The sequence below is a fragment of the Rhipicephalus sanguineus genome, chromosome 8 (assembly GCF_013339695.2).
Source record: "Rhipicephalus sanguineus isolate Rsan-2018 chromosome 8, BIME_Rsan_1.4, whole genome shotgun sequence".
NCBI classification, from domain to species: domain Eukaryota; kingdom Metazoa; phylum Arthropoda; class Arachnida; order Ixodida; family Ixodidae; genus Rhipicephalus; species Rhipicephalus sanguineus.
The window spans coordinates 13,789,314-13,815,487 of NC_051183.1; the positions used below are offsets into that span (position 1 = coordinate 13,789,314).

General features: G+C 44.3%; 1 protein-coding gene across 3 annotated transcripts in view; it reads left to right on the forward strand.

Moving 5' to 3' along the window:
- The first annotated feature begins 48 nt into the window (after positions 1–48).
- LOC119401416 (lysosomal-trafficking regulator) overlaps positions 49–26,174 on the forward strand; it is an 83,965-nt gene continuing 57,839 nt past the window's right edge. For 2 of the 3 annotated variants that reach the window (XM_049418764.1, XM_049418766.1), the window contains exons 1-15: positions 49–392; positions 928–1,037; positions 4,612–4,691; positions 6,276–6,429; positions 7,192–7,276; positions 8,007–10,105; positions 12,782–12,940; positions 13,573–13,738; positions 14,477–14,637; positions 15,771–15,855; positions 18,463–18,572; positions 19,343–19,468; positions 21,115–21,277; positions 24,308–24,573; positions 25,780–25,969. In XM_049418764.1, the coding sequence (XP_049274721.1) occupies positions 951–1,037; positions 4,612–4,691; positions 6,276–6,429; positions 7,192–7,276; positions 8,007–10,105; positions 12,782–12,940; positions 13,573–13,738; positions 14,477–14,637; positions 15,771–15,855; positions 18,463–18,572; positions 19,343–19,468; positions 21,115–21,277; positions 24,308–24,573; positions 25,780–25,969 (3,931 nt within the window). In that variant the 5' untranslated portion in view covers positions 49–392; positions 928–950. Of the gene's footprint in view, positions 393–754; positions 1,038–4,611; positions 4,692–6,275; positions 6,430–7,191; positions 7,277–8,006; positions 10,106–12,781; positions 12,941–13,572; positions 13,739–14,476; positions 14,638–15,770; positions 15,856–18,462; positions 18,573–19,342; positions 19,469–21,114; positions 21,278–24,307; positions 24,574–25,779; positions 25,970–26,174 lie in introns of those variants that run through there. The other variant, XM_049418765.1, reaches the window with a different exon arrangement.

The window sequence follows — 26,174 nt, forward strand, 5'->3', positions numbered from 1 at the left end:
ATAGCCTGTGGTTCTTGTTTTTGTTCCGTGTTGGCTTAACAGCTTTAAATTTGGAACAGCTGGCCCTATTTCCCTGGGTTGTCTCCGCAGCGGTTGATTTCGCCTTGTTTCCCCGTGCGCCTAACGTCAGCTGCGCAATTACTGAGTGCCCGTCAAGCTGCAACACACAAACATTCAGCCCGCTAAAATACCTATGTCACGTGTCTTGTCGGCTGCTTGTCAGAACCCCTCCAGCCGCTCGAACTTGTTTTAGACCCTTTAGCGCCAAAATCCGTGCATCGTGACGGCGCGACAACGACCCCTAAAGGGACGAACTCTCAGCCATTGCTGCTTGCAACTGCCCTTATTGTGATACCCAACCACAAATAGGATACCAAGCGGTCATAATCAAGGTAAGTTACGCAATTACTGTCATGCGCGGGTGCACGCCCACTCTTATCTCCGTGTACGCTTTATCGCGCGCTTGGTGATTGAGTTCCAACGACGACGCTTGGAGGACAGTGGTGACGCTCGTATCATATCGGAAGGCTTCGATCTCCACTTGAAACAGGCGCCTGAGGATACACCAAACTTGCATGCTTCTCTGAAGCCGGCCGGAAGTTGTTGCCTGCGATGCGCAGCAGGGTCTTGAGAACCGGTACTAGTTTCTGTTCTGCTGCTGATTTCCGTGGGTGCGCGCTTTGACATGACAACAGAGCCGTGAAAGGCTAAACTAATAGCTGTATACCTGCGCGGTAAACCTCACGCGACTATGCGTCACCGAGCTGTTGGCGATAAGGTTTAAACCGTCGACACGCGACTGAGTTGCCCGTGCCCGCACGTGCGCATCGTCGTGATATGATGCGTGAAAACGGATCGACCACCTGTGGAGCGGTGGCCGCACGTTTGTCTTTTCTCGCTCTGTGAGTGGCTGTGCTCTTTGCGCAGTGGCATGTCCAGAAACGAAGACGATGAGCGAAATGCAGGAGAGGAAAGCGAGCCGGGAGTTGAAAGAGGCGTGGCACAGATTCATCGCAGCACCGAGCCGGAGCCGAGAGGTAAACGCATCCCGCTAATTGCATTTGTTATGCAGTGCGCCGCAGTCACACTTGCCTGCGCGCTGCGCTGCTTGATTGGAGTGCGGCTGCGGAAAGCCGCTGAAAAACACTGACTTCATCGCGATTACATTAAATGTGCATATGTATTGGTGCACGCGTGTATGTGTGAAGCTTAACACCGTACTCACTCATTTCTTGCCGTTTTACACCCACCCGTTCTATGGGAGTTGCGGAGACATCTCCACTTCTGCAAACAAAATCACAACTTTATTGCTATGTGTATGTACAGTGTACAACAATATTATGTAAACTTGTATGATTGCAGCCTACTACTTTCCGAGTATGGTTTACGACTGCAGCTTTCACTTTCTGCTTTTGCATTGAAATTTAAGCGGAGAAACAGTCGTCATTCTTGCAATCGTACACGTTATAATGCTTACTGTATGTATATGTATTGAAATATCAGAATTACACTGGTAGATCGTAGCAGAATATTACCAGTTCTGTTTCTCTGCAGCATGTATGAGTCATACACTCTGGTAGTTGACTCACTACTTGAAGCCCTGTTACTCTGCATTTCACTATATAGTGATGTGCACAGCTGCATTCACCACATGAATTCATATACACTACATATAACAAACCAACACTACTAGTGTCAATAATTATTTGCAGCTGTACTGTATATTCTCTGCATGCATGCGTACACATTTATTCACCACAGTTACATTGCAGCATGAATGTAGTTTCACTGTTACTACCAGTGTTTCATAGGACATATATCTTCTCAACCAAATTTAACTTACGCTTATCTGAAATGCCATGTTTTTAGTGATGCATGTTATCAAAATATACACGTCATTGCCAATGTTTGAGTCATTTATTGTGCACGTAGCAGCAAAAACTCTTCTCCTGTAATGAGAAGAGTTTACAGAGAAACTAAAATGAAGCACCATTCAATAAATGTATATAGCCACTAATTTCAAAAATTTTGTAAACCCCACCCCTTTGATAAATACTGACCCAAGGTCCTAATACTGACCTCAAGGGCCAGTATTAGGACCGCTCTTGTTTCTTATTTACATCAATGACATTGTTAGTTGTGTTGAAGAAGGCGTGAAAGTGCGTTTATTTGCTGATGATCTAGTTGTATACACTTGTGTGCGCAGTACTGACGATCAGAAGCTTCTAGATGCTTCTCCAGATAAAATTGCTCAATGGTGCGTAGCCTGGGGTATGGAAATAAACGTCAACAAAACAAAGTGTATGACTATCAGCCATAAGAAATCACCTGTTACATTCACTTATAAAATGGCAGGCTCTGATATAACATGAACAAAATCTATGAAATATTTGGGTATAACCATCACAAGCAACCTAAAGTGGGACGTTCATATTGAAAACACATGCACAAAAGCATTTAAAACACTCGGGTTTCTGCGAAGGAAGTTGGCTGCGGCTCTTGCATCCGTTAAGTTAGCTGCCTGTAAAACTGTAGTGCGCCCCATCCTTGAATATGGCAGTATAGTTTGGAACCCCCACCAGGTATACCTCACAGATAGACTGGAAAGAATCCAAAACAAGGCACTACGTTTTATTCTTTCAAAGTATTGCCATCATGATAGTGTCACTGATCTTCGAAATGCCGCAGGAATTCCTACACTATAGCCTGCCGGCGGTGGGTGTCAGCGGTTAAATTTCTTTTCTTGCTTTATAATGATCGCCTAAACATAGATAAGAACAAGCACCCGAAACCACCGCATCGTCACTCCCGTAGAAAGTGCCATGATAAGCACATCAGGCAATACGTCACACGCTGCGACACATTCAAGTTTTCATTCTTTCCGGCTTCCATTGAAATATGGAACGTGTTGCCCCAAGAAATTATTGGCATGAATAGCGTAGACAGCTTTGTGGAAAGGATAGAAGAATATTTTTGTACGCTATAGCATAGCGGTATTTTCTTGTATATTCTTTTTCTTCTCCTGATTACGAGGTTTATGCATTGTTTGTTGTTTTGGTTGTCATTATTAATGTCTTGTTTGATTTATTGTGCATTGTACTTCTATGTGTACCTTTTGACCCACCCCCTGTAATGGCCTGTGAAAGGCTGACAGTATTTGACAAATAAAATAAATAATACCTCAGATGTATGGTTTTTAGGGAAAATAAAGTGAGGTGAATATAGCTCATTCTAATGAGTACTTAATTTTCTTTAAAAAGCATGTAAATTATGTAGTAAAGTGTGGTGCCAACAGATGAACTTTGACTGTCTTTCGTTGAGACAGCGCAGCATTTAACCTAGGACTAATATATGTATATATAATATAGATTTGTTGCATGACATGAGATAATTATCTTCTATTTGGATATATATATATATATATATATATATATATATATATATATATATATATATATATATATATATATATATATGTGTGTGTGTGTGTGTGTGTGTGTGTGTGTGTGTGTGTGTGTGTGTGTGTGTGTATGTATGTATGTAGTATGTATGTATATATATATATATATATATGTCATATGGCACTTAATTATCTCACGTAACACATGCATACACCCGCCAAAAATGCAGCCTATGTAATGCAGCATGACAAAATAACACTACCTATGTGGAGCAGTGATGTAGAGCATGTTAAAGATGAAACACAGCCTTATAGGTTCAAGACAGAAAAGGCAGTTATTCATTACTATTGTGAATAGTTGTACAACTTACTTTTACTACATGCCCGCATATGTTATGCTAATGTAGCACACGCAGCATTGCAAGAGCTCGATTGGACAGCTGCTTTAAGAAGCAGCAATCAAAACATGCACCTGCATGAACTAATACAGTCTTTATACAGGTGTACCTGTCAAAATACTTTCTTCATCTTATGACAAAACATATCATGGGTTAGTAAGTTTACCACCATGATATAATGAGCACAGTTTAGGACTGTTGCCAAAAAGACGTATGTGCGGTCATGTTGATAATGAACAACGCTTTCGTTCTGTTTCGTACTTTTTCCGTCTACATCAGTTACTCACAGGCACCTTCTCTATGCTGTTGTTGTGAACATTAATTGTTGCTTGTGTAATCATCGGCATATGTTGGCCTTCATGGCAAAAAATAGTTATTCTTCGTGTCACATTTGCATGTGTACAGGACTTAACAATGGCGATGACTTCACTTCCAAGCAATTTTGACTTCTGATGGAGTCTTCTGATGTCACTTCCTAAAGTTTACCTGCACTGTACCGGATGATTAACTGGTCTGACTCGTGCCACCTTTTACGCTGAGCGCAGCAGTTGCAAGCCACTGCTACACCCAATTTTTGCGTGAAACCTTTTGCCGAGGAATTCATTAAATTAATTTCTTAACATGCAGACATGTTCATGTCGGTGTTTCACGAAGACTTGTAACTGTGGAAATGTTAACACATGAGTGGCAACTTTGCACTCCCAAACACACCAGCTGAGCAACATATGTGCCAAGAACTCTGAAAGCTTAGAAGCTTCAACTTAGACATTTACTTTGCTTGTCTTGTGTTTCTGATTCATGTGCACATTACAGTTACAAAGCCAGTTGCTCGACATTTTCCTGGTGAAGCTAATTGTTGAGTACCGGGATGTGCCAAGTCACGTGCAACTCACGTAAGTCATTGCAGCGTGTCTGCTACCTTTGTAATCTTCTTGTATGTATGTGTTCTATACCGATATTGGCGAGAAACATTGCGTTATAACTGTGTTTGTTATATTCCTTTCAGTACTGCATATATATTTGTGTACAGGATTTACTTTTGCCAGTTGTCACCCATAAAGGCAAAAGAGAACAGTAGACATTGAGCCTTGAATCAATTCAGTCCCTTCCATAATCAATTTATGTTTTGTTTACATGTTTATATATTTATTTAGTTTTACATACTGCAGCCCTGCTGAAGTTATTGTGGAAGTGGGGATATTGTACATCAATTGCAAGCGAAAGAGTTTTAGGTTGCAGCGTTAGTGTTGCACGATCTCCACTGTGCGTGCACAGAACATTAACATAACTAGAGCTCTTATGTACCTGCATTATTTTCGGAATTGGGGATTCAACACTAATGCTTGCAGGAAGAAGAACTTGAAAGAGCGTACGCTTGGGCATGTTCATAATTCATGTTTCACTTTTTGAGCGCACAAATGAACAAGGACGAAAAGAGACGCCGACATATGTTGGAAGTCAGCGCTGTGTCCGCGTCGCTTTTTGTCCTTGTTCATTTGTGAGATCAAAAAGTGAAACATGCAAGAAGAGCTGTACGTAGGGCAACTTGGCGGCACCTGACATCCGCTTCGAATCTGTCGAATCATCAGCCTGTACCTTTCAGCTTATTCATTTGCTGCTAATGGTTGTGTCTGCTTTAGATTCGAGTACAATGAATCATCCTTAAACATGTTTACAACTGTGATGAAAAATGACTTACTTGCTTCACAAGTATCACTAATGTCATTGCAAATCAGTAAACCTGCTAAGCGCTGAGCCTATGTTATGTTAATAATGTATAGCCTTTGTCTTTTCGAATTAATTTAAGTGGCATGCTCTTTGATTAATTTGTTTTTCTCAAAATTGTTTTGATAATGTGTTATTTGAATAGTAACCTATAAGTACTGATCCTATGCCATGTTACAAATGTATAACTTATCACTTTTATAGTTGTTTTCAGTGATAATCTCGTCCATGCATTAGTTTTTATTAAAATTGTTTTAATAATGTCATCTTGTAATATGATGTATAACGTCAACCATGTATGACTTTGTGTAAACAAATAATCTTTTACACTGGTACAGAGTGTTAATACGGGCTTGTTGGTACATACTGAACTACGGGTAAACAGCACTAATCTTTTACTTGTCCCTCCCATATGCTATAATCTCAGAAGAGATTGGCAGTATTCTTGAACAAACAAACGAGCAGTCAAGCAAGCAAGCAAGCAAGCAAGCAAGCAAGAGAGCAAACAAACAAACAAACAAACAAACAAACAAACAAACAAACAAACAAACAAACAAACAAACAAACAAACAAACAAACAAACAAACAAACAAACAAACAAACAAACAAACAAACAAATAAAAAATATCCGGAAATGCAAATAAATCATGCAAGGAGAATGCAGTCAATCAAACAATCAATCAGTCAGTCAATCAATTGATTTTACAGCTTTCTTTTAGCTTGTACCACATCACATTCTGTATCTCTCCTAGGGAGTGGGTCAGTGCAGGCAATGTACTGGCCCACCAACTCATGCTTGAAGTGCACGAAGCCTGCAGCGGTGATGACCCCGCACCGTGCCGTGAATTCATGCTCGGGGGGCGAGGCTGGAAGCTCCTGTGGGCACTGGTTCGCATTGGCTCCCAGGTAAGGACAATAACGAGGCACACGCTTTCAGGGCATTGCTGCTCATGAAACGACGAACTGACAGTTTCTTGGTTGGGGGGATGGGATAAGGATGTTGATGAAGAAAGTCACAGCACTGAAATAGCAAGAAAAAGTTCATTGTAAAGAAAATAGAACATATTATAACTACTATTATTGCATCAAATAATCCTCAGTCAAATAATGAGTGCCAAAAAGAGACAAGAAAATTCATGAAAGTCACTGAATATGGTGTTCTATGGTGCGCAAGGGCCAGCTGTAGTGAAAATACACCAGGCAAATATTCTGATGAGGCAACAATGCGGTGATGAATTACGATGCATACAGTGACATGGTTTTAGAGGTGGCTAAAACCAGTCACTGTAAAGTGTGTAAAATATGTAATGTATTAAAATCATGGCAATGGTTTAATAAGGTGTACTATGAACAGAACACATTGTGAAAGGATGATTGATAATGTACTAAAAATATGCTGGTGGCAAAAATTTAAGAAAGGCCTATAGTACAAAGCTTTACTATTGTAGCAGCTCCCTCTTGAGAGAGTGTGTGTGGGCAGGAAATGCAGTGGCTTATACCTTCTGTCATTGTTTTCATTCTTTGTGCTTGTACAGTGTGCTGACCCCTACACTGAATCATAATGAGCTTTCCTGATTCTCCGCTCTGCTATAAACGACAGCTTCACTTGATGTAGCTGGATGACTGGATTTGTCGTGTTACTATCTTTTATTTTTTCTTCCTCTGCAGTCCCTACCCTGTTGCAAGGAATTGTCGAGGGTTGCAATATCTCTCTTGTCTTTCTTCTCCAAACTGGAAGAGCCATGGTCTCCAGGTACTGTTCAGCTATTCGTTTCTTGATAGTCAAATGTTGTTATAATGAAATCACTATCTGAGACAAAAATGCATTTTTTAATATCCAGTGTTCCTTGTAAGCGTACAGATCCGTGTCAGCTGTAATAAAGTTTCACGGTTTAGGCTTACTTCGTTTTTTCTGACAATATTGCTGGGTCAGTGTTCTTTACCGCAGCTCTCCTGTATTAGTGTCCTGGTTGATGACGTCCTGTTCGCGACGGTTTACTGAGATGATGCAAAAATTGGGGCCGCATTTGAATTTGAATGCAGCCGTATCTACTGCCTCCTTTTACGGAGAAAGTCAGTTTCAGAAAAATATTGTAATGTTTTAAATCTGTAAGGCACGTAAGCAACCTACACTCAAACTACAGTATAACGATCATGAGTATAACAAATTATCGGTTGTAATGAAGTAAATCAATAGCATTGTCATAGGTACAGTGCCACGAATATACCGTATTTACTCGAATCTAGGCCGGCCCCGATTCTAAGCCGGCCCCTGAAATTCGCAAGGCCAGAAAAGAAAAATAGCTTAATCATTGCACTCGAATCTAAGCCGACCCCCCCACTTTCGAACACCGTTTTTTCGAAAAAAACATCGGCTTAGATTCGAATAAATACGGTACATTTATAACGAATTTTCAGATATGACTAAGTTATTTTTGTGTCAGATACAGCTTCGTTAATGCTCACAATTTTTTCCTTTAAAGGAACCTTCGAGTGGGAATTCGAAGAGAGGGACCTTATGGCCTGCTCTCTTGCCACAACGAGCCCAGCCAAAGCCAGCCTGAAACATCGCCGCTGCCGGCAGAAACCACACATAGACTCCACATCAGACAGTTCCGCCTCAACAGACTCGGACCACATGGAAGTGCCTTCACCTGTGCTGCGAACAACCACGGCCCTGTTCCTCTCGAACAAAGATCCGTTGGAATCTGCCAGTGAGGGGTGGGAGGACCGCCTGTATGTGCGTCGGAGTGCACCCATAGAAGATACGCTCACAGACGAGGAAGCTGCGATTGTGGGTGCGTGCGTTGCTCCGTCATTTCTGCTGAACTGTCTTGTCACCCTTTTGACGCAGTCTTGTCGGGGCGCCGATCGCAAGGGCGATCGCTGGCAGGCCATCGCGACGTCCATATCGGGCCTTTGTCTCCCCGGTGCATTGGAGATCTTCAGCAGCCTTTCTTATTTGCCTCCAACTGGCTCTCAGCTGAAGCAGCTGCTTGGGCAGCCCAGTTCGCAGTCACTTCAACGAAAAGTCTTGCGCCTCATTGTCACTGCAACGTCGCAGCTTCTGCATGCCGGTTGTGGCTACTCGCATCAGTCCATTCGCAAGTACCGCATCCTCTCGACACTTCTCGACTCCTGCCAGCCCGCATTGGACGCCGGGGACTCGGAGTCTGTGGTGGAAAGCATGTGTGCCGCGCTGATATTTGTCCGCGACGCGGTTCGTAGTTTTCCGTCTTCAGAGGGCAGCTTGAACTGGATCGTGGAAGCTGTTCACAGGCTCTGCTCTCACGGCAGCTTGCAAGCCACGCTGCGCGCCTCCAATCGTTCGTCCTGCACAGTCATCGGAGGGCTTATAGCTGATATTGTCTTGTCGCTGAAGCGTGCCAAGTCTGCACGGAGACAGGGCGTTGCGTTTCATCATCACGACGCACTTCTGGGGACGCAGCTCAGGCACAGCATGTCTGAACCGTTGTCGGGGTGTTGCATCGCGTCCTTGTGCACCATCCTTCTCGATGCCCCGTTCCTGTCCACGCAGGCCCTGTTGCGCTGCGGCGTCTGCTGCTGCATGGCGCTCGACGAAGTGTTTGTGCCACTTTTTCGGGACTTTGGCCCACAGCCCGCGGAAGAGAAACGCCAGATTTTGCAGCTGCTCCAAAAGTGCCTTTGTGTGCAGATGGGCCTCTTCTTGCAAGTGTGTTTCAGCTGCCGCGACCGCCAGGACAGGGGAGAAGACACTTGCGCGACGTATTCCATGCTGCTCAGCCGTGGGGACGCCGAAACGCAGACCCTCATTGGCCAGCACTTGTTGGGCGTTGTAAAAGTAGCGCGACCTCCGTTTCGGGACCTGATTTGCACCCAAGTGGCCTTGCCTTGTTTTCTAGAGTTTGACTTTGCCGATGCAACAAACGCAGAACCAGAACTGAACCCGCTGTGGTTTTCGGTGTCCGCTTTTTCGCTGTTAGGAGCTGATGCATCCATGGTCTTCCCTGCCAAAAGTGTGCAGACGACGCTTTTGTACCGACTGCTGTCTCCATCAGTTGCTCCTGTTTACAGGCACGCTGCCTTGGTTCTGATTGAGACCCTCATCCTTGCCTACGTGAGCAGTGTCCGAACGGATGAAGAAAAGGCCGAAGACAGTGGCAGCACGGAAAACAGCCTGATGCAATCCATCAGCGACGCAGATTCCAACGCGCTCTCGGCGTTCACACAGTTTCTGGCTACCGTAACAAAGGAGTTCATGCGGAAGGTGAGGCCTCTCGTGACAATGCAGTCCGTGGAGTCCCTCAATGAGTCCACCACTGAGGAGGGCTTGGATGCGGACTCGGCCTCCGACCGGGAGGCGGAACTGTCGACGCTGGCAGAACTGTGGCTCTCCTGCCGACATGTGGCGCAGTGTAGTGCAGTGCGATCACATCTGAGGACAGGAAACTGCTGCGCGGAAGCGTATCGGTTCCTGCTCTGGCTCGCCGACGAGACGGTGCAGCCCGGTCCGTGCAGCCGGAAGGTGTTTCCGGCGCTAGAAACCATGCTTGCATTGCTTCTTCAGTTGTGTCCAGTGCGACTGTGGTACCAGTCCGAGGTTAGTTGTGTGCCTGTACTTTGTTTGTTGAGAATGTTTCTGCATGCTTGTTCCTCTAATTGTGGGGTTCTGCTTCGTCCCACTGGTCTGATGTGAATAGTACATTGGTATCTCCATTAGTTTCTGCGCTTTACTCTTTGCTGGCATTCTTTGTATGTGTGTCTCACAACCTCTATGAATGCTGTAAATATGTGGCAGAGTTGCTAGTGCAGGAGTTACCCTTGTATGACATGCTTACTGCTGGTGAAAGACTAGACAGAGAGAGAAAAATGCGAGCAACATCTTGAAATATGTCCTGCGTTGTAGTTTGTGTGTTTGACTTGCAGTAAGCATATTTTGCAGTATCACCTAGGCCAAATTCAAGTTCTTGTGAGCATTAGCCTTGTTATTTTACGATAGGCCTCTGAAATTTTCCAGATACCTGAGATGGCAATCTTGCAGCTTGAATCCTGATCTCACTGCGTTGTGGCTATGAAGGTAGGCTGGTCAGTTTGGGGTTAACATTCCAAGAGCAGCACGGATGACAAGTGCATAGCACAAACCGAGATGGGGAATACGGTGTCTGTTTTCTTGCATTTTAAACTGCTTTTTAGTTACTTTCGATTTCTAAAATAGCACAGATTGTGGGAAACATGAATCAAAGAAGATGATGCAGCACTGGTGCTGTCTCCCTTATTTTTTGCCATTCTGTAAGCAAAATGCAATGCACTAGCAAATGCACGCGTATCTAGTCAACTACCTAGTCATTGCTATGCTAGTTATGCCACATTATAAGGCTTACTTGCTTTTCTTGGTGTTGTGCTCTTTTTTTCTATAATATTACTTTCTCTTATATTAACTTTCTCTTTCAGTTGCCATTCAGAGCATTGTTTGCATGCATGGCCATTGCTTTTACAGCTGGTCTTACGCATTCCATTATGTTTGTAGTGCTTGCACAGTGAGCATTGGGATGGGAAATGACAGGTGTGACTTTCAGACAATGGGAGGCATCAATGTAGATGAGGGATCAGAAATTTCTAATCCCTAACCTGGTGTTTCCTGATGTTCAGAAATCCCTAGCTAGCGCCAAGTGTGTGCCTCTTTTGCATTCTCTCGTGTCCTGTGTTGGGTGCGCCACACCCTAGTCCTACGCTATGTTATACACCGAAACCTCGATATAACGAACACGGATATAACGAAATATCGGTTATAACGAAGTAAATGAAGAATAGTCTTGCAACACATTCAGTGTTAAGAATATACGTTTATAACGAATTTTCGGATATAACGAAGTTATTTTCGTGTAGGATGTAACTTTGTTATAAAGAGGTTTGAGTGTACCAAGAAGACCAGCATGCAACTTTGATCAACCTGGTGTAGTCTGTGCTCACTGCTGACCAGCCTCTTGCAAGTCTAACAAAGTACTTGCTTGATCAGATTGCATGGGCATGAACTTGGATCAGCAGCTTTGTGGTATGTGCGAATAGAGTCCATATCTCCAGTTTGTTTAGGGAAAAAAATCATATCCTTTTTTTTTCTAAGCACATAGATTTATGCTTAACGTTGCATTGTAGTTCCCCAACTTCACTCTTCATTCTGTGTAGCTGTATTTGCTATGGTGGCTTAGTGCCTCTGGCATTGCACTGCTGTGCACGATGGCACTTTACTGACATCTGCATGCCTAAATGTAGGTGTGCAGTAAAGAAACACACGTGGCAAAAGTTAATCCAGAGTCCACCACTATGGCATTTCTCATTGCCATATTCTGGTTTTGGCATGTAATAGACTAAAATTCAATTCTAATTAATCTTGAATAGCCACGTCATTTGATACCACTTGAAGTTTACAACACAGTTAAAATTTTTCATTTGTCGGTCATGTTGGACATTGGACTCGAGATATTATTTTCTTGAAAACCAGTAGCAACACAATTATTAATTGATATAAGGTCAAGAGTGTAATATATATTGTGTAATTAGCGCCATGTATTAACACGAATAAATTGTTTGTGACTCTGAGGGTTGTTGCAACAGTGCAAAGCCGAGAAATGACGGATGTCACAAAGCCTGTTGACATGCATCTAGTGTCAAATTATGCCAGATTGTATTACACTCAAACCTCGATATAACGAACTCGGATATAACAAATTATCGGTTATAACGAAGTAAATGAAGAATAGTCTTATCTTCAGTAATGCATGTTGCTGGGCGAGTTGGTCGTACATCATGAAACAAGGTTCTGCGCAAAGTAAACACGGACAAGGAAGTGAACGAAGACGGGCGCAGACTGAACAACAAAATGCAGATTTATACGATACAAACCGCAAAATCATCTATGCGCATGCGAGGAACCTGCTTTCATTATCGTAAAATGTTATGGAGGTATCACTGACGCAAACGTCTCATTTCAATGTTCAATGCCTGTTCAATGTTCAATGTTCAAATGTCTCTTTTCAAATGTTCAATAAAATTCAGTCGCGAGTCTGCGCCCGTCTTCGTTCACTTCCTTGTCCGTGTTTACTTTGCGCAGCACCTTGTTTCATAATAGTCTTGTCATAGATACAGTGCTGCAAATAACCGTTTATAACGAATTTTCGGATATAACGAAGTTATTTTCGTGGCAGATGTGACTGTTATAATGAGGTATGAGTGTAGCATATCACTCCTTGTTTAACAATAAATTGCCATTGTGTTTCAGTGCCTGCACCGCATGGAGCTGGTGCGAGAGCTGCGCAACCGTCTACATGGCTGTCCCAGCGTGAACCGCACGGCGGCCGAGTGGCGCTGCCTTCTCGATGCCCTGCTAGGAAACCTTGTGCACTGGACACGGGTGCCCACTCTTTCAAGCCGCTCGAAGGTAAGGCCGTCTTGATTAGGGCATTACCAAAGCATTGTTTTACTGTTTAGCCCTGTCTATTACCCTATTGCTTAAACAATGGCCCAGAGACAGCAACTGTGGTGTTCTGTTACCAATGAACAGCTTGACTACTAGCCACTGTTATTAGGCTTGAATGGGAGTGCAGAGATGTCTGTCTTACATTCCAGTACATATTATAGTGTCTCTAGGGGTCTAGGAAGAAAGGGAATGACAAAGAAAATGACACTTATGGCGCTTTTTACACAGTTCTTGCTAATTGAAATATAAGGAATGGAACAGGAATAATAGAAAATTGACCCACCATGCAAGGACATGAAGCAAGTAAGGTTAGACCTAATGTCTATGCTGTTTGTGGATGCAGTCTTGTGAGTTGAAGCACATTTTCGATTGGGGAAGCGTCCACTGATAGCTCCCCGTGTGATGCCGTCCCACAGCCCAACAGAAGAAGGCTAGCTCCTTTTGCACCCGAGCATCTGTGGTGTCGGGTGTCATTACTATTAAAACAATTGCACCATCTTTCATACTCATGCTTTTTTAACGAACTTTCATCTTATGCCAACACCAGCGTTGTGAGCTTTCGACCCTCAATGTGAGTCGTTCTTTCCTCCAAGGTGGAAAGCAGCCTGGTCTCGCGTGCGGCCTTGCTTCGAAAGGAGCCCGATGCGGCTTCACTTGCCCCTATGGCTGATGAGGAACTTGGCTACGAAGCCGACTCAGAGTCCAGTCCTGACGACTACGCAACATCGGAAGGGGCACTGTCGGTTTCACGAGATGGCGGTAAGCATGAGGAGTGTGCGAGTATCTTTGTGCATAAGACTGAAGTTATCCCGATACACAACGTTCGATTATCTCGGCATACAGTTGAACCCGCATATATCAAACCCACATATAATTAATTATTGTTTATATCAAACAGTTGCAAAATCCCTTTAAATATATTTTCGATATATAAAATATTTTATATATCGAATTATCTGTATGTAGAGCTTCTTTTTGTGATCCTTTTCAGACTGTGTACTATATCCAGGTTCTACATGTATTTCATTGCATTATGGCACAAAGTTATAAGAAATGCTGGGTTACTCAAGCCAAAGCTAATCCAAATTCTGATGACCACTAAATTGGTAACACAGATCGAGGTATGTGTACTTTTTAAAAAAATTGTTGAACAAGGAATTTTTGCTTACTGCTGTTTTGTTCTTATTGAAGTTTTGCCAAAAGATTGTGTTTTGTGTTCTGTCTGGGTCATTTATTGTAACATTTGACCTAACTTACTTGCCTGATTTCTTGGAAAGAAAAATGAAAGGCTGCTTTAGTCCCTGAGGAAGCGAGCTGTTGCCACAATGGCACTGGCACAAAACTATGTTACCGCCTGCTGGCTGCTCAAAAATAGTTGCAACATGCTCCAGAGGTGTGGGCAACACGCCACAACTCTCCTTGCTTGTAAATAAATAAATAAGGAAGAAAGGAATATGTGTCCTTTGTGTCATTTTGACGTTGGAGGCGCCCATGCAGGAGACATGTCGGTGGTGTGCTACGAAGAAGTTTGCTCCCTCGTGCTGGACCTGGTGTGCCGTCTCTGCCCGAGCCGTCCAGAGGTGGCCTTGCATGCCATCCAAAGGCTGAACACCCTCTGCTCACAACATCCACTGCTGCTCACACTGTTTGTCAAGCAGGTAGGTCTTGTACTCTGAAACGCCGTGATACTGTCGCGTGCAGTAGTGTAGGAAGGGGAATACGGGCAGTGCTGGCTAACACTACCAGGTTGACACACACAGAAGCACCCGGTAAAGCAGACGGGAGGACCACTGCTGCTGTAGCTCAATTATTAGAGCATTGCACGCGTTATCCAGAGGTTGTAGGTTCAGTCCCTACCGGCGGCAGGTTGTCTTTTTGTCCGTTTTAATTTCTTCACATTTATATCATAATTGCTACAGTGCAGTTAAAAAAACTACAAATAACCTATATCTTCCTTGGTTTCGTTGTTGGTGTGCAGTGTGGTAGTGCATAATACTTACACATATTTACAAGATGCTCGAAAGATGTGCTGACACAACAGTAACGAAGATGCAGCTGTTGAAGCGCCTTTAGTTCCTCATTGTCTTGTCGGTGACTTGTCAGTCTATTTTCATGATTTAGTAGTGCAGCACTAACAGAGACGAAGAAACAAGGTACAAGGACAAGCACTGTCAGTCGCTTTTCTAGAGTGCAGTGCCACAGTGCTGAAGACCAAAGCGTTTCGTCAAGGCAGAATTCCTACAGCAAAAAATGGCAACTGAGAGTTATTCTGCACTATTTTCAGTAATGTTATGCTTGCACTTCTTAAGTTCTTATTTTCTCTTGTGAACAATTGTGAATATTACTAAATGCTGTACAGGGGCATAAAGGACTTAGTTACGTAGCCTCAGTCCGCTGACGTAAACAATGTCACCCTGTGGACACTCATAAGAGCGCTCAATTGGGGAAGTCCTGTAGTCGACCTCAGTGACTTTGCACAAAATTCGGCGGGAACAGGTGTAGCATAACAGGAGCCTCTTGACTAAAACAGCAATTGTAGCAAAACTTCTGTGATGTTTGTGGCAATATGCTGTGAAAAGGGCTGCTGCTGCATCTGACTGAAGGTGTGCCAGTGTCAAAAACTTTGAGTGGTAAATTAGATGCAGTTTAAACATATCCAGCTTTGCAGTGCGCACACTTGCATCGTGGACCCTTCTTGAGAAGTCTTTGGGTGCTTTGTTTTTGCAGTGAACATATACCAACAAGGGTAAAGTGCCAGTTCCTTTACGTTGCAAATGTGTGCCTTCTCTAGGGTGCAGCGGGGAAGCTCTGCCATGGCCTTGGCTGCCTCCTGCACCTGCCTGACCAACCTGACCTACCAGAGCATCACACCCTAGGTAGCATTTTATTGCATGTCGCTGTTTTGTTGCAGCAAGATGCATGTGGATATGTTCCACAAGATTTGAAGTTCTTTGGGCACAGTACTTATGAACAAGGCTGCGTTGCTCCTTCTTTCAAGAAGCGTGGATGACAAAAACAGAAGATAACCTTAAAAACTTGGAGGTTGCTTGAGCTTCGCCTTCAAGAGTAGAATGTGATAGCGCAATCAGGCCCTGTGAACATCGCCTTCTCATTTACTAGCTTGTCTTTGGTTCTCAGTGGATGCCTCAACCGTGCTGCAAGGTAATGAACGTCTGTGCGCGTAACATCGGTCAATTCAAACTATCGTAGAATGCCTACTGCAAGTGCACTTGCGATGTGCCCACTGCAGCATACCGTATAAACGCGTGTAAGGGCCGCACTTTTTTTTCAAGAAATGAGGGCCAATTTTCAGGGTGCGGCCCATACACGCGACATTTTTTTTTTAAAGTAAAAACGCACCAGTTAGCGAACAAAGAGCGTTTATTGCAGTATACGACATTTCTTGCGACATACGTGCTCAATCGTCATTACTCGGCGAGTCCTCAGACTTGGAGTCCGAGATGAGATGGTGTGCTGCGAAGCGCTGTCACCCCACAAGCAGTCATCTTCCGTGCCATCCAAGCTGTTAGATATCCCGACGACTTTAAAACTTTGGGACACAATGTCCGTCGACACCGAGCTCCACGCAGATAGGATCCACCCAAGTGCAGTCGCCAAGGCTAGTCCCTTCACACGCAGCATGTCCGTTGTGAGTGCAAGACCATCATTCCGCACTTCAGTCACATAGCGGAGCAAGTCTTCTTCCAAATCGGGAAACTTGCACTGCTCTCCTCGGAAAGCGCGCTTAGTGCTGTTGGTGTTTCGCAAGGCTTCTTTTTGAGCACACCAACGTCGAACACACTTCTCGTCAACGTCGAATTTTCTGCCGGCGGCACGTTTCCCATGCTCGAGAGCATACTCGATCACCTTCAACTTATAGCCAGCAGTGTAGCTATTCAGGTATTTGCCCATCTTGCCAAAACGTGAACGCCGTGTAGAAAACAAGCTAGCACGAAGGTCATCGAACAGTGCAGAAAACTGCAGCAAATGGCTGGCTGAACTAGAGAGAGAGAGAGAGAGAGAGAGATAAAGCTCTTTAATTAAAGGCGCCTACTGACTGCACAAAGCACAAACCGAACAACGTGAACGCCATGGCGATGGCGATCTGGCTATACCCTTTGAATCAGGTCGCCTGCGCTCAATGCGCGGCATAGCCGGGGAAAAAAAAAGAAGAAGAAGGAAAAAAGAAACGTATTTCAGAGCATCGCGGCTCCAAGACATTCCCGGAAACATGGGCATGGGAGTCACCGCGGCGCACCATACCGCCACCAGTGTTCCAACCGTTGTTTGGTTAACTCCACATGTGTTCTGGCGCCTTTACGCTGGTCTTCTTCGACAAAACCAAGTGCCGTCTGTAGCGATGATGCCAAAGTTGGTGATGCTAATGCCGATATGGATAGCGCCGATAGCGCGTTTGTATAGAGATGTGAGAAGCTAAAGATAAAATCCTGCTTTAATCTTTAGTTGGCGGGTCTATGAATACTAATAAAAAAGTTAAAACGAACATCTTAACACGAATAAAATATATATATATATATATATATATATATATATATATATACACATACACTCTGGTGACGATGATGATGGTTGCGTTTCCTTGCGCCGTCTATCGACTATGCCTAGAAGCTTACGCGCGCGCGCATTTTGAATACGTATTGGTTGAGGAAAGTGTGGGTGCGGCCCTTACGCGGATTTTTTTTTTAGATAATGCACTTAAAAAAAAAAACGGGGTGCGGCCCTTACACGCGTTTATACGATAATTCTCCCTTTTGCGAATCAGCGAAGGGCGCGCTGTGCGTCCCTAAAGCAACACGCAAACCTACGCAGCTGCTCACTTCGTTGATGCTTTTGCTGATGCTGATGACTAAATATGTCTCAGCGCTTTGTAATGGGTGAGCCTTTAAAACACCCACTCATTGAGCAATTCACATGTTTTGACGCCTGGCACAATTCCAAGAGATTCATAGAGTGTTTTTTTTTCTGAAGCAGTTTCAAGCAATGGTATGGCTCTGTAGTAGAACACCTGCTTGCCACACAGAAGGCCTGGGTTCAATTCTCACTCGAACTGAGGATTTTTATTATTTACTTTATTTGCATCTTTCTCGATTTTTCACTCACAGCTGTTCACTATGTTGTACCAACAAGCCACAGTGGAAACAGTTGAACTTCATGTCTAGTTCACTGGGCCCTTTTGCTTGCAGCACTGCATTTGTCTAACTTGTGCCTTTCTTCGTCCTCGTCGGTGTATGTGCTGTTCCATTCGCTGTCAAGGGGACATTGTTGTTTACAATGCAGTTGAAAACAGTGAAGAACTGCGTGGTGCAACGAAATTAGAAAATTTGCAGGCATACAGTGGGTTAAAGCTGGGATGTGGGTATGCTGCGGATGTGGGTAGGCTGCTTCTGCTACTGCTGATGATGATTAACATTGTGCAGTTTACTACTCGGTAATGGTGACAGGAACAATGTGACTTGGTGCAGAACTCCAGGAGAGCCTGGTGTCCCTGCTTGTGCTCTTCTGTCGGCGCAGCCTCAGCGCACAGGATCTCGTGGCTTACATGAGCCTCCTCAAGGGAACTCAGTCAGCCTTCGTGAGTGCGCAGTCTTCTTGCAGTGGTGCTTTGAATATATTAACACCAAAGAGCATTTTATAGAACCAAAGGGGTTAGTGTGCAGCATTCACATTGTGTTTCATGAACATCCATGCTATGCATTCGCAACTTCTTTTCATCCCGAATAAAACGGCATGAACTGACTAGCAACAAATGAAACTGGATGAGTGCTGTTCTGTCTAATTTCCTGCTTCTTGTGTCCCATGAGTTTGCATTTTTCATTATGCTAGTTCATGCTGGTTCATCACTACACATGATGGTCATCACAAAATGAACGCAGTGCAAGAAAAGAAAAGTGTTCTGTTTACGGTGGCCATCATGAGTATATTCCAACTCGCCCAATTTGTACGTTACCACCAACTACAAGCTCCTTTTGTCTACGTTGCTTGCCATCATGACAACTGTCACGTTCTACAGACCAGTGGATGAAGTGCTTCTGCTCGCCTGAGCATGCAGTCTTTCTCAAAAGTTTTGAAACCAATTAAGGAGTGATAAGGTCTGGGTTTTTGGAGCTGTTGCGGGGCTACTATAAAACACTTGGAAGGTGTAAGCTTAGGAGAGTAGCGATCATTGCTCTTATAAATTTGTACATCCTCAAAAAAATGTCATTGTATTCCACTGTGCGGCCTTAATGAGCTGTTGAGCAGGGCACGTATAAGTAACTTCAAAGCTTTTCACCTGTCAACAGCTGCCTGAGTGTTTGGCAGACATTGAGGTAGCAGGTCATAGTTCGACATCTTGCCTCCCAGGGCCCCATACTGCAAGGTCTTCTGGCCCTTGCCAACTGCGAAGACCGTGGACCGCAGTGCTGGCTCCAGTTCCCACCGCTGGCGGCGGATGATGATGAGGTCATGCTCCTGCCCACACTGCAGCAGGTGACCAACTGCACTGCTCATTATTTGTGTTTTCAGCTTTTTATATGTGACTGCACATCTTAGTGTACCTTACCTGCCTTTTCCCCTTTACAATTTATGAACAGTGAACATTCATTGATGGTCTCTTGGCCTGTAATATTTCCTGACTTACTGCAAGCACTGGCTGTAGCACTGCCCATTGTTGGCTGGAGTCTAGTGTCTAACTGATGGCTAATGTCAGTTGTGTATACTAATGATGGCCTAATGATGGCTAATGTTAACTGTTGCTGGCTGAACATGGGCAAATAATTTCTAATGTTGGCTAATATATCTTAGTGCATTGTTTGAATGGTTGACGGTGATTGGTGGTGTTCTAGTATACTGTATTTGCCCACATACTGCCATCAGAGGTTAGCAGAAGATAATGTCGGCTAAATGGTTGGTAATGTTGGTTAGTGTTGCCTTAACATTTATTTTATTTATTTCATAATACAGCAGGCCAGCATAGCCCAGGCAGGAGTAGAAATACAAAGAAAGGAGAACAGCACAGAAATAATTTATAACAATACCGGCACCACATGCAATACAGCAGTTTTGCTAGGATGATTTTTAACAAAAGAAATAAAGAACAGCACCAATAGTTTACAACAACACTTGCACGATAACTAATATAACTGTTTCACTGGTTCAATATTCAACACAAAAAATGTAGTTCAAGGGCTTCGTCAAAATTGTAGGCCTCGTAAACGAACTCAGGTAGACAACTCCAACCTGAAACAGTATGGGGAAAAAACTTTGTTTGAATGCCTCTGTTTTGCCAAAATTTGTATTTGTGAGTGTTGTGTGTCGTTCTTCCTTTAGTGTGCTTTAAGTATGAAGGGCAGCAACCTTGGAAAACGCTTAAGAATTCACTATGTTGGCTAAACGATGGCTAGTGTTGGTTATAGCGGTAGATATTGGCTAATTTGGCTATCCACTCTCAAGAACTGCAACATTGTCTTCATTTAATCTTGAGCCTGCAGTTGAGTTGTCTTAACAATTTTTGTATGCAGGTGCAGTCTTTCAGATATGTTTTGTACTTCATTCATCGAACAATTCTTGCTGTCACGAGAGGGGGGAATGAGGTTTGTAGGGAATAAGACATCAAAAGCAAGAATTGTATGTCATAATATGTGTTAGAGTCAGTATGCTCTTGCATATACACCATATTTTCTTGCATATAGCCCGCACGAAATACAGTAAACTCGTTAAACGGAACCTGAAGAAACCAGGGAAATATGTTCCATTTAACAGGACTTCCACTTACTGAGAGAGGATCAGGGGTGGGGAAGTACGAAGCCAATCATATTAGAAGCAGTTATACTATTTAAGCAGCATTTCCGTTCAAGAGATACCCGTTTACTGAGAGTTCATTGTACACATATAATTCGGAGCTAATGTCAGGGTGTGAGTATATGCAAATTTCGGGGTGCAAGGTGGCTTCACGGCAATGCTTTGTGGTATGGCAAGGAAGACGTCACGGCAAAACGGAGATTCGATGTTCATTTTTAACATTTTTCTGTGGTTTGTAGTTGGGGGGGGTGGGTCATACACAATGGTGGTTTATACGCTCGAAAGTACAGTAGTAAATTGCAGGAGTAACTTTCTCGTCACTGTTGAATCTGCAGGAAGAAGAAGAAAGAGGCGGGCAGTTGGCTGGTCTTCCACACGGAGGTGCGTCGAACCAGGCTGTGTTGGTGTTGCCGCTGGAAGATCATGGTGGCTGGTGTCCTCGCAGAGAGGGATTCTCTCTCGCCTTCTGGCTTGCCCTACGTTGGAGCTCGGTCCTTGGTTAGCATTTGGAGTCTTTGGTATAAATGCACAGTGCATGGAATGAGTGGGGATATTGTGCTGAGGCAGTCTGCAAATTAAGGCCATCTTTCCCTCCTTCCTCTGGACTCAGGTTAATTTGGTGGACTTTCCTGAATGAAAAACAACAGCCTGCTGGGGTCACTCTTAAAGGGCTCCTCACCAGGCCACATAGCAAATTTTAGTTATACGCTGGAAGTTGTTGTGTGCCGAATGAAGAGCAGTATGCCACAAGAATTTTTCAAATCGGTTCATTACGAGCTGAGAAAAACAATAATTTGTAGCGGCGCGAAACCATGATGCAAGGAGGCGAGTTTCAAACCCTTGCCACTCGCCCCGTGTAGCCTTAGCAAGCCAAATCCCTTCCCTACCCCCTTCACTTGACACATACGCATGAACACGTCATGCGCATGCATGGTCACGTGCGCATGACGTGCCCGAGCCAGCCCGAGCACGCGAGCGGCGTTGCACGGCCGCTACCTTTTTTTTATGTAGCGGCCATGGGCGTTTTGTCGGCGTTCTCTGTGGTGTACTGCCTGTTTCTGCGGGACGGGCATGCATGTTGAGAGATTTGTACGGGCACGATAGTGGCGGTATCATGAGCCAGTGGCGCATTAACGTTTACTTGGACACGGTAGAATAAATGAGCATAATGAGTGCTCGAACGCGCCAGAACATTACTTTCGTTTCCAGAGCTGGGGTCTGCTCGATGCGCTAACCGCGGGGAGACGAACGCATGTGAAAGGGAGGCGCATCAGCCCCGCATCTCGCTGCAATTCACGAAAAAAAAAATGAAAAGGACGCACACATTCACTTTGTGTGTCTCATTATTTCTCTCAAGTTTTATTAATCTATTCAAGCAACAAATTACACAAACTACACATGTCGTGTCAAATAATTATGGCAGTGCCGCGTGCTACTGTTGGCGATGTCAGAGCACAGTCGTCTACGTAGAGGAGTGACGTCACAGCACTACCATCTACGTAGGGCCATTTTCTCATGTACGTCATCCCCTCATTCTCTAAAGCGCGCGCCCGCGAGAAGAAGGGCAAGCAGCGTTCACCTTGAAATTTGACCCTTTTCTGCAGCGCGTAGCGTTGCAAATTTTGGCAGACGTGATCGTGAACGCCCAGTGTATGGATTGCGCTCGTCAGCTCAAAATTGTCAAACCTGGTGAGGGGCCCTTTAAGTAAACAACGTAATCGGCTTTTAGGGATAACAATAGCATTGATAGCTGGCCATTCCCCTTCTTTCCTTGTGTCCTGTTTTGCCACACAGTTTATAAAGAGAAACATAATCAACAGTTGTCTCTCCTTAAACGATACTTCGATGAGCTGAGCGTTATGATAATCTGAGCAATTGAAAGACCAAAATGTTCAGCTTGAATAGATTCTGTTTTCTTTAGATGTGCTGAACTTCCTACAGTAACAAATGTTCAAGATGCCCTCATGTCCTCACTGGAGCTCGGGGCACGCAGCGTAAAGGTAGGAAAAGGCATGCAAGACAGAGTACAATCATCTTTTTTTTGGCACAGGGTATGCTCCATAAAGTGCCAGCTTTTTTTAGAGTGTAGACAGTTGATGCAAGACAGAAGCCACGAGAGATGATATGATGGCATTGTTGTGCACTAAAACTTAATGACAGGGTGTTTTAGAAGTGATGGTAATACCTTACCTTTTAGGCTATGGTATTACCATTATATGTTAAATGTACCACGATCTGAAAACGTCCTTGTCGCGCTAGTTGCTCGATGCGTGCAGTAATGTGATTATACGACTATAGTGGCTTGTACAGGTCTTGCAGATTGAAATACACTAAACCCTCCTTATAACGAACACGGATATAACGAAATATCGGTTATAACGAAGTAAATTAAGAATAGTCTTGCAATACATACAGTTTTTGATGAAGGTTTTAAAAAACCCCGAGGCACTGTGCCGACCAAAGTGAAAATTAAAACACACAGAAAAAGACGTTTCAGCTCCGGGTTTTTTACCTTCACCATGTATCATCCCGAGCAGATGGGCTTCCGTCAAACATGTAACTTCATACAGTTTTAGGAATATACGTTTATAACGAATTTTCGGATATAACGAAGGTATTTTTGTGTAAGATGTAACTTCGTTATAATGAGGTTTGAGCGTAGTGACGTGCCTACCACGACAGCACAGTATTTCCATACTTACTGTACGGTAAACCAGCGTTGCTAGGCGTGTATCTACACGACGGACTTCTCCGCGGGAATCTCTTCCGCGGACGGGTTGTTCTGCCGCCCGTCCGGCTGCGAAGCACATCCAGATGACGGACGAAGCGAGTAGATGGATGCGCCGGAAAAAAAAAACATGGCGGCATTGTCTGAAGCGAGAGCTGCCCGCTTCGAATCTTTAAGCTCGTCGTTGCGCATTGCATGGGCTGTTAGTCCCAAGCTGACGATTGTGTCGGCTTTAGGTTTGTTTCCTCAAGGTTCGCCAGCAACGTATCATGACAATTTGGGACTGTTTCTGAGTGCTGTACTCGTTTTCTGAGAGCTTTAGGCTTAGTGAGTGCATCTATTGGCGGAACATGAGCTCGGTGATCTGCGATAGCGAGAGTGCTACCAAATCTCAGAGGTCATAATATTGTGTGAATGCTTGCTTGTTCCTTTTTTCTCTAGATGGCGCGAGCAGTCTGAAAGTCGAAAACACATTCATCGCTAGCAAAAGTATTGAAGGTTTTTATGTTTCCGTCTATGGCGCAGAGAAAAAGAAAAAGCAGCACTTGTTGCCAGACCTATAATGGCATGCTCGGCTAAATCTGTTGTGTTATTCCGTGCGAATTTGAATGCGAAAAAGAGCTTGACATTTTCCGTCCACGACGTCCGCGGACGCGGCACGGATGGCACAAATCCGTGACGCGGGGTCACGTGATGTGCCGTCTGCGGCGGAAAAAACTGATTCGGTCCGTCGTGTGGATACACACTAAAAGACACTTGTGATTAGACGATCATGGACAGCATTGCCTTTTCTTCCTCAGGCCACGAAGATGGCACTCGACTGCACCTGGTGTCCCTGGGTTGTGGCCCGTTTCTGTGTGAGCTGTGGGCCGAAGACGTCGAGAAGGGAACGGTGTCGTTGTGGTTGACGCAGAATGGCACCAGCACTGCAGAGAGCGCAGCCTGCAATGCTGCCTCCCAGTGTAACTTCGAGAGGGCGCTGGCAAGCCATGGTTGGCACCACCTGGCCCTCGCGTACCACGAGCACGTGCCGCGAAGCACCGTTGAAACGAGCTGCTATGCTTCGGTCAGTATTCCAGAGCATTGTGAGGGTTGGTAATAAAGAAGTGACACGTTGGGACGACACTGCTTGTTCTGACTGTGTGTATTGTGACAACATTACACTGACAGTGAGAGTACGCCAGCTAAAAGCACTAGAGAATTATTTAGTTCTTCGCTGGTCGAACATGTGCCCTGCAAAACAAACAATGCTTGAAGCAATGCAGTAGCAGCAAGTGCAGTTGTCGGTCGTGGAAATCGTGTGAGATGGGTCAGCTGCTTATAGACTCAAACCTCGATATAACGAACGCGGATATAACGAATTATTGGTTATAATGAAGTAAATGAAGAATAGTGTTGTCATAGACACAGTGTTACAAATAATCGTTTACAGCGAATTTTCGGATATAACGAAGTTATTTTCGTGGCAGATGTGACTGTTATAATGAGGTTTGAGTGTACATGCATCACCATAAATTTCAGCATAATCGCTGGTGCTTGCACAAGTTCTAAAATGCACCTTAAATGTATGCCACTATTTCCATCACTCATGCAGACTGATTATAACCGGCAATAACATTCAAGAAGTATCAAATACATCAACATACACCTTGTGCCAAGTGATGACTTCCGTAACATTTGTTAGCTGATTGGAAACGGTTACCAGAAAAACATAAACGAGTATGCCTGTCAGTACATAGTCAGGAATGCTTCTGCTCTCTTGCGCTGCTTAGAGCTCACATGAACTGACAGGATTATTTGTAGCATGATTTCCTTAGAGGAACGTCAGTGTTATTGTAAGAGTAAAACGTGGTTGTTGATGACTTAATAATAGTAATGGAAATCTAGTACTAACATTGACGTAATAGTGATGTAAATGGCTTACGTGAGGCCAACGGTATTTACTTGCGCAATACCAGCAGTACTGGCTGCGCGACGAAATGTTTCCAAGAATGGCTAGTGTTCGTTCTGTGCACTGACAACAATCTAGCAATAACGTGCACGCGTACTACTATACCCTTGGCTCATTCCATTAAGTGCATCAAGTGGGGAAGAGTAGTTTGTAAACGCAAGATTAATGTTCACGGCGGCCCGACTTTCAAAAACAAGCACAAAGTTCACATGGCCGCCATTAAGAGTTGCATGGCTATTGGGATGTAATCTATGTGGCCATAGTCTGACACTCTGTCACACTCTGTCACACTGTCACTATTGTGCATTGGACCCGGCGCAGGTGACGTTAACAGTCGACGGTCGCCACAGTCGTTCCTGGCACTTGCCCCTGGAAGGACAGGGTGGCCACAGTTGCTTGCACCAGCCAGGGCCGGTGCTCTTGATTGGCCAGAGTGCGGGCACCGGCACCTCCGTGGCCCTCGTCAGTGGTGGTGTGTCGTGGAGCCTGGGAAACCTGCTCCTTTTCCGAGGTGTGCTGATCATCTCTGACTTGCCCACTTAGAGAAATGCTCTAAAGATTGATTGATGTATTGACGGTTGTATCTTTGATTAAGTTCTTCCTTGTAACATATGTGTAAATCAAGGGTCTCAAACATGCGGCCCACGGGCTGCACGCGGGCCGGTGCGTACGTGGCTGTCTTTGTCCCATATTTTAATTTTGTTAATAAGTATGTT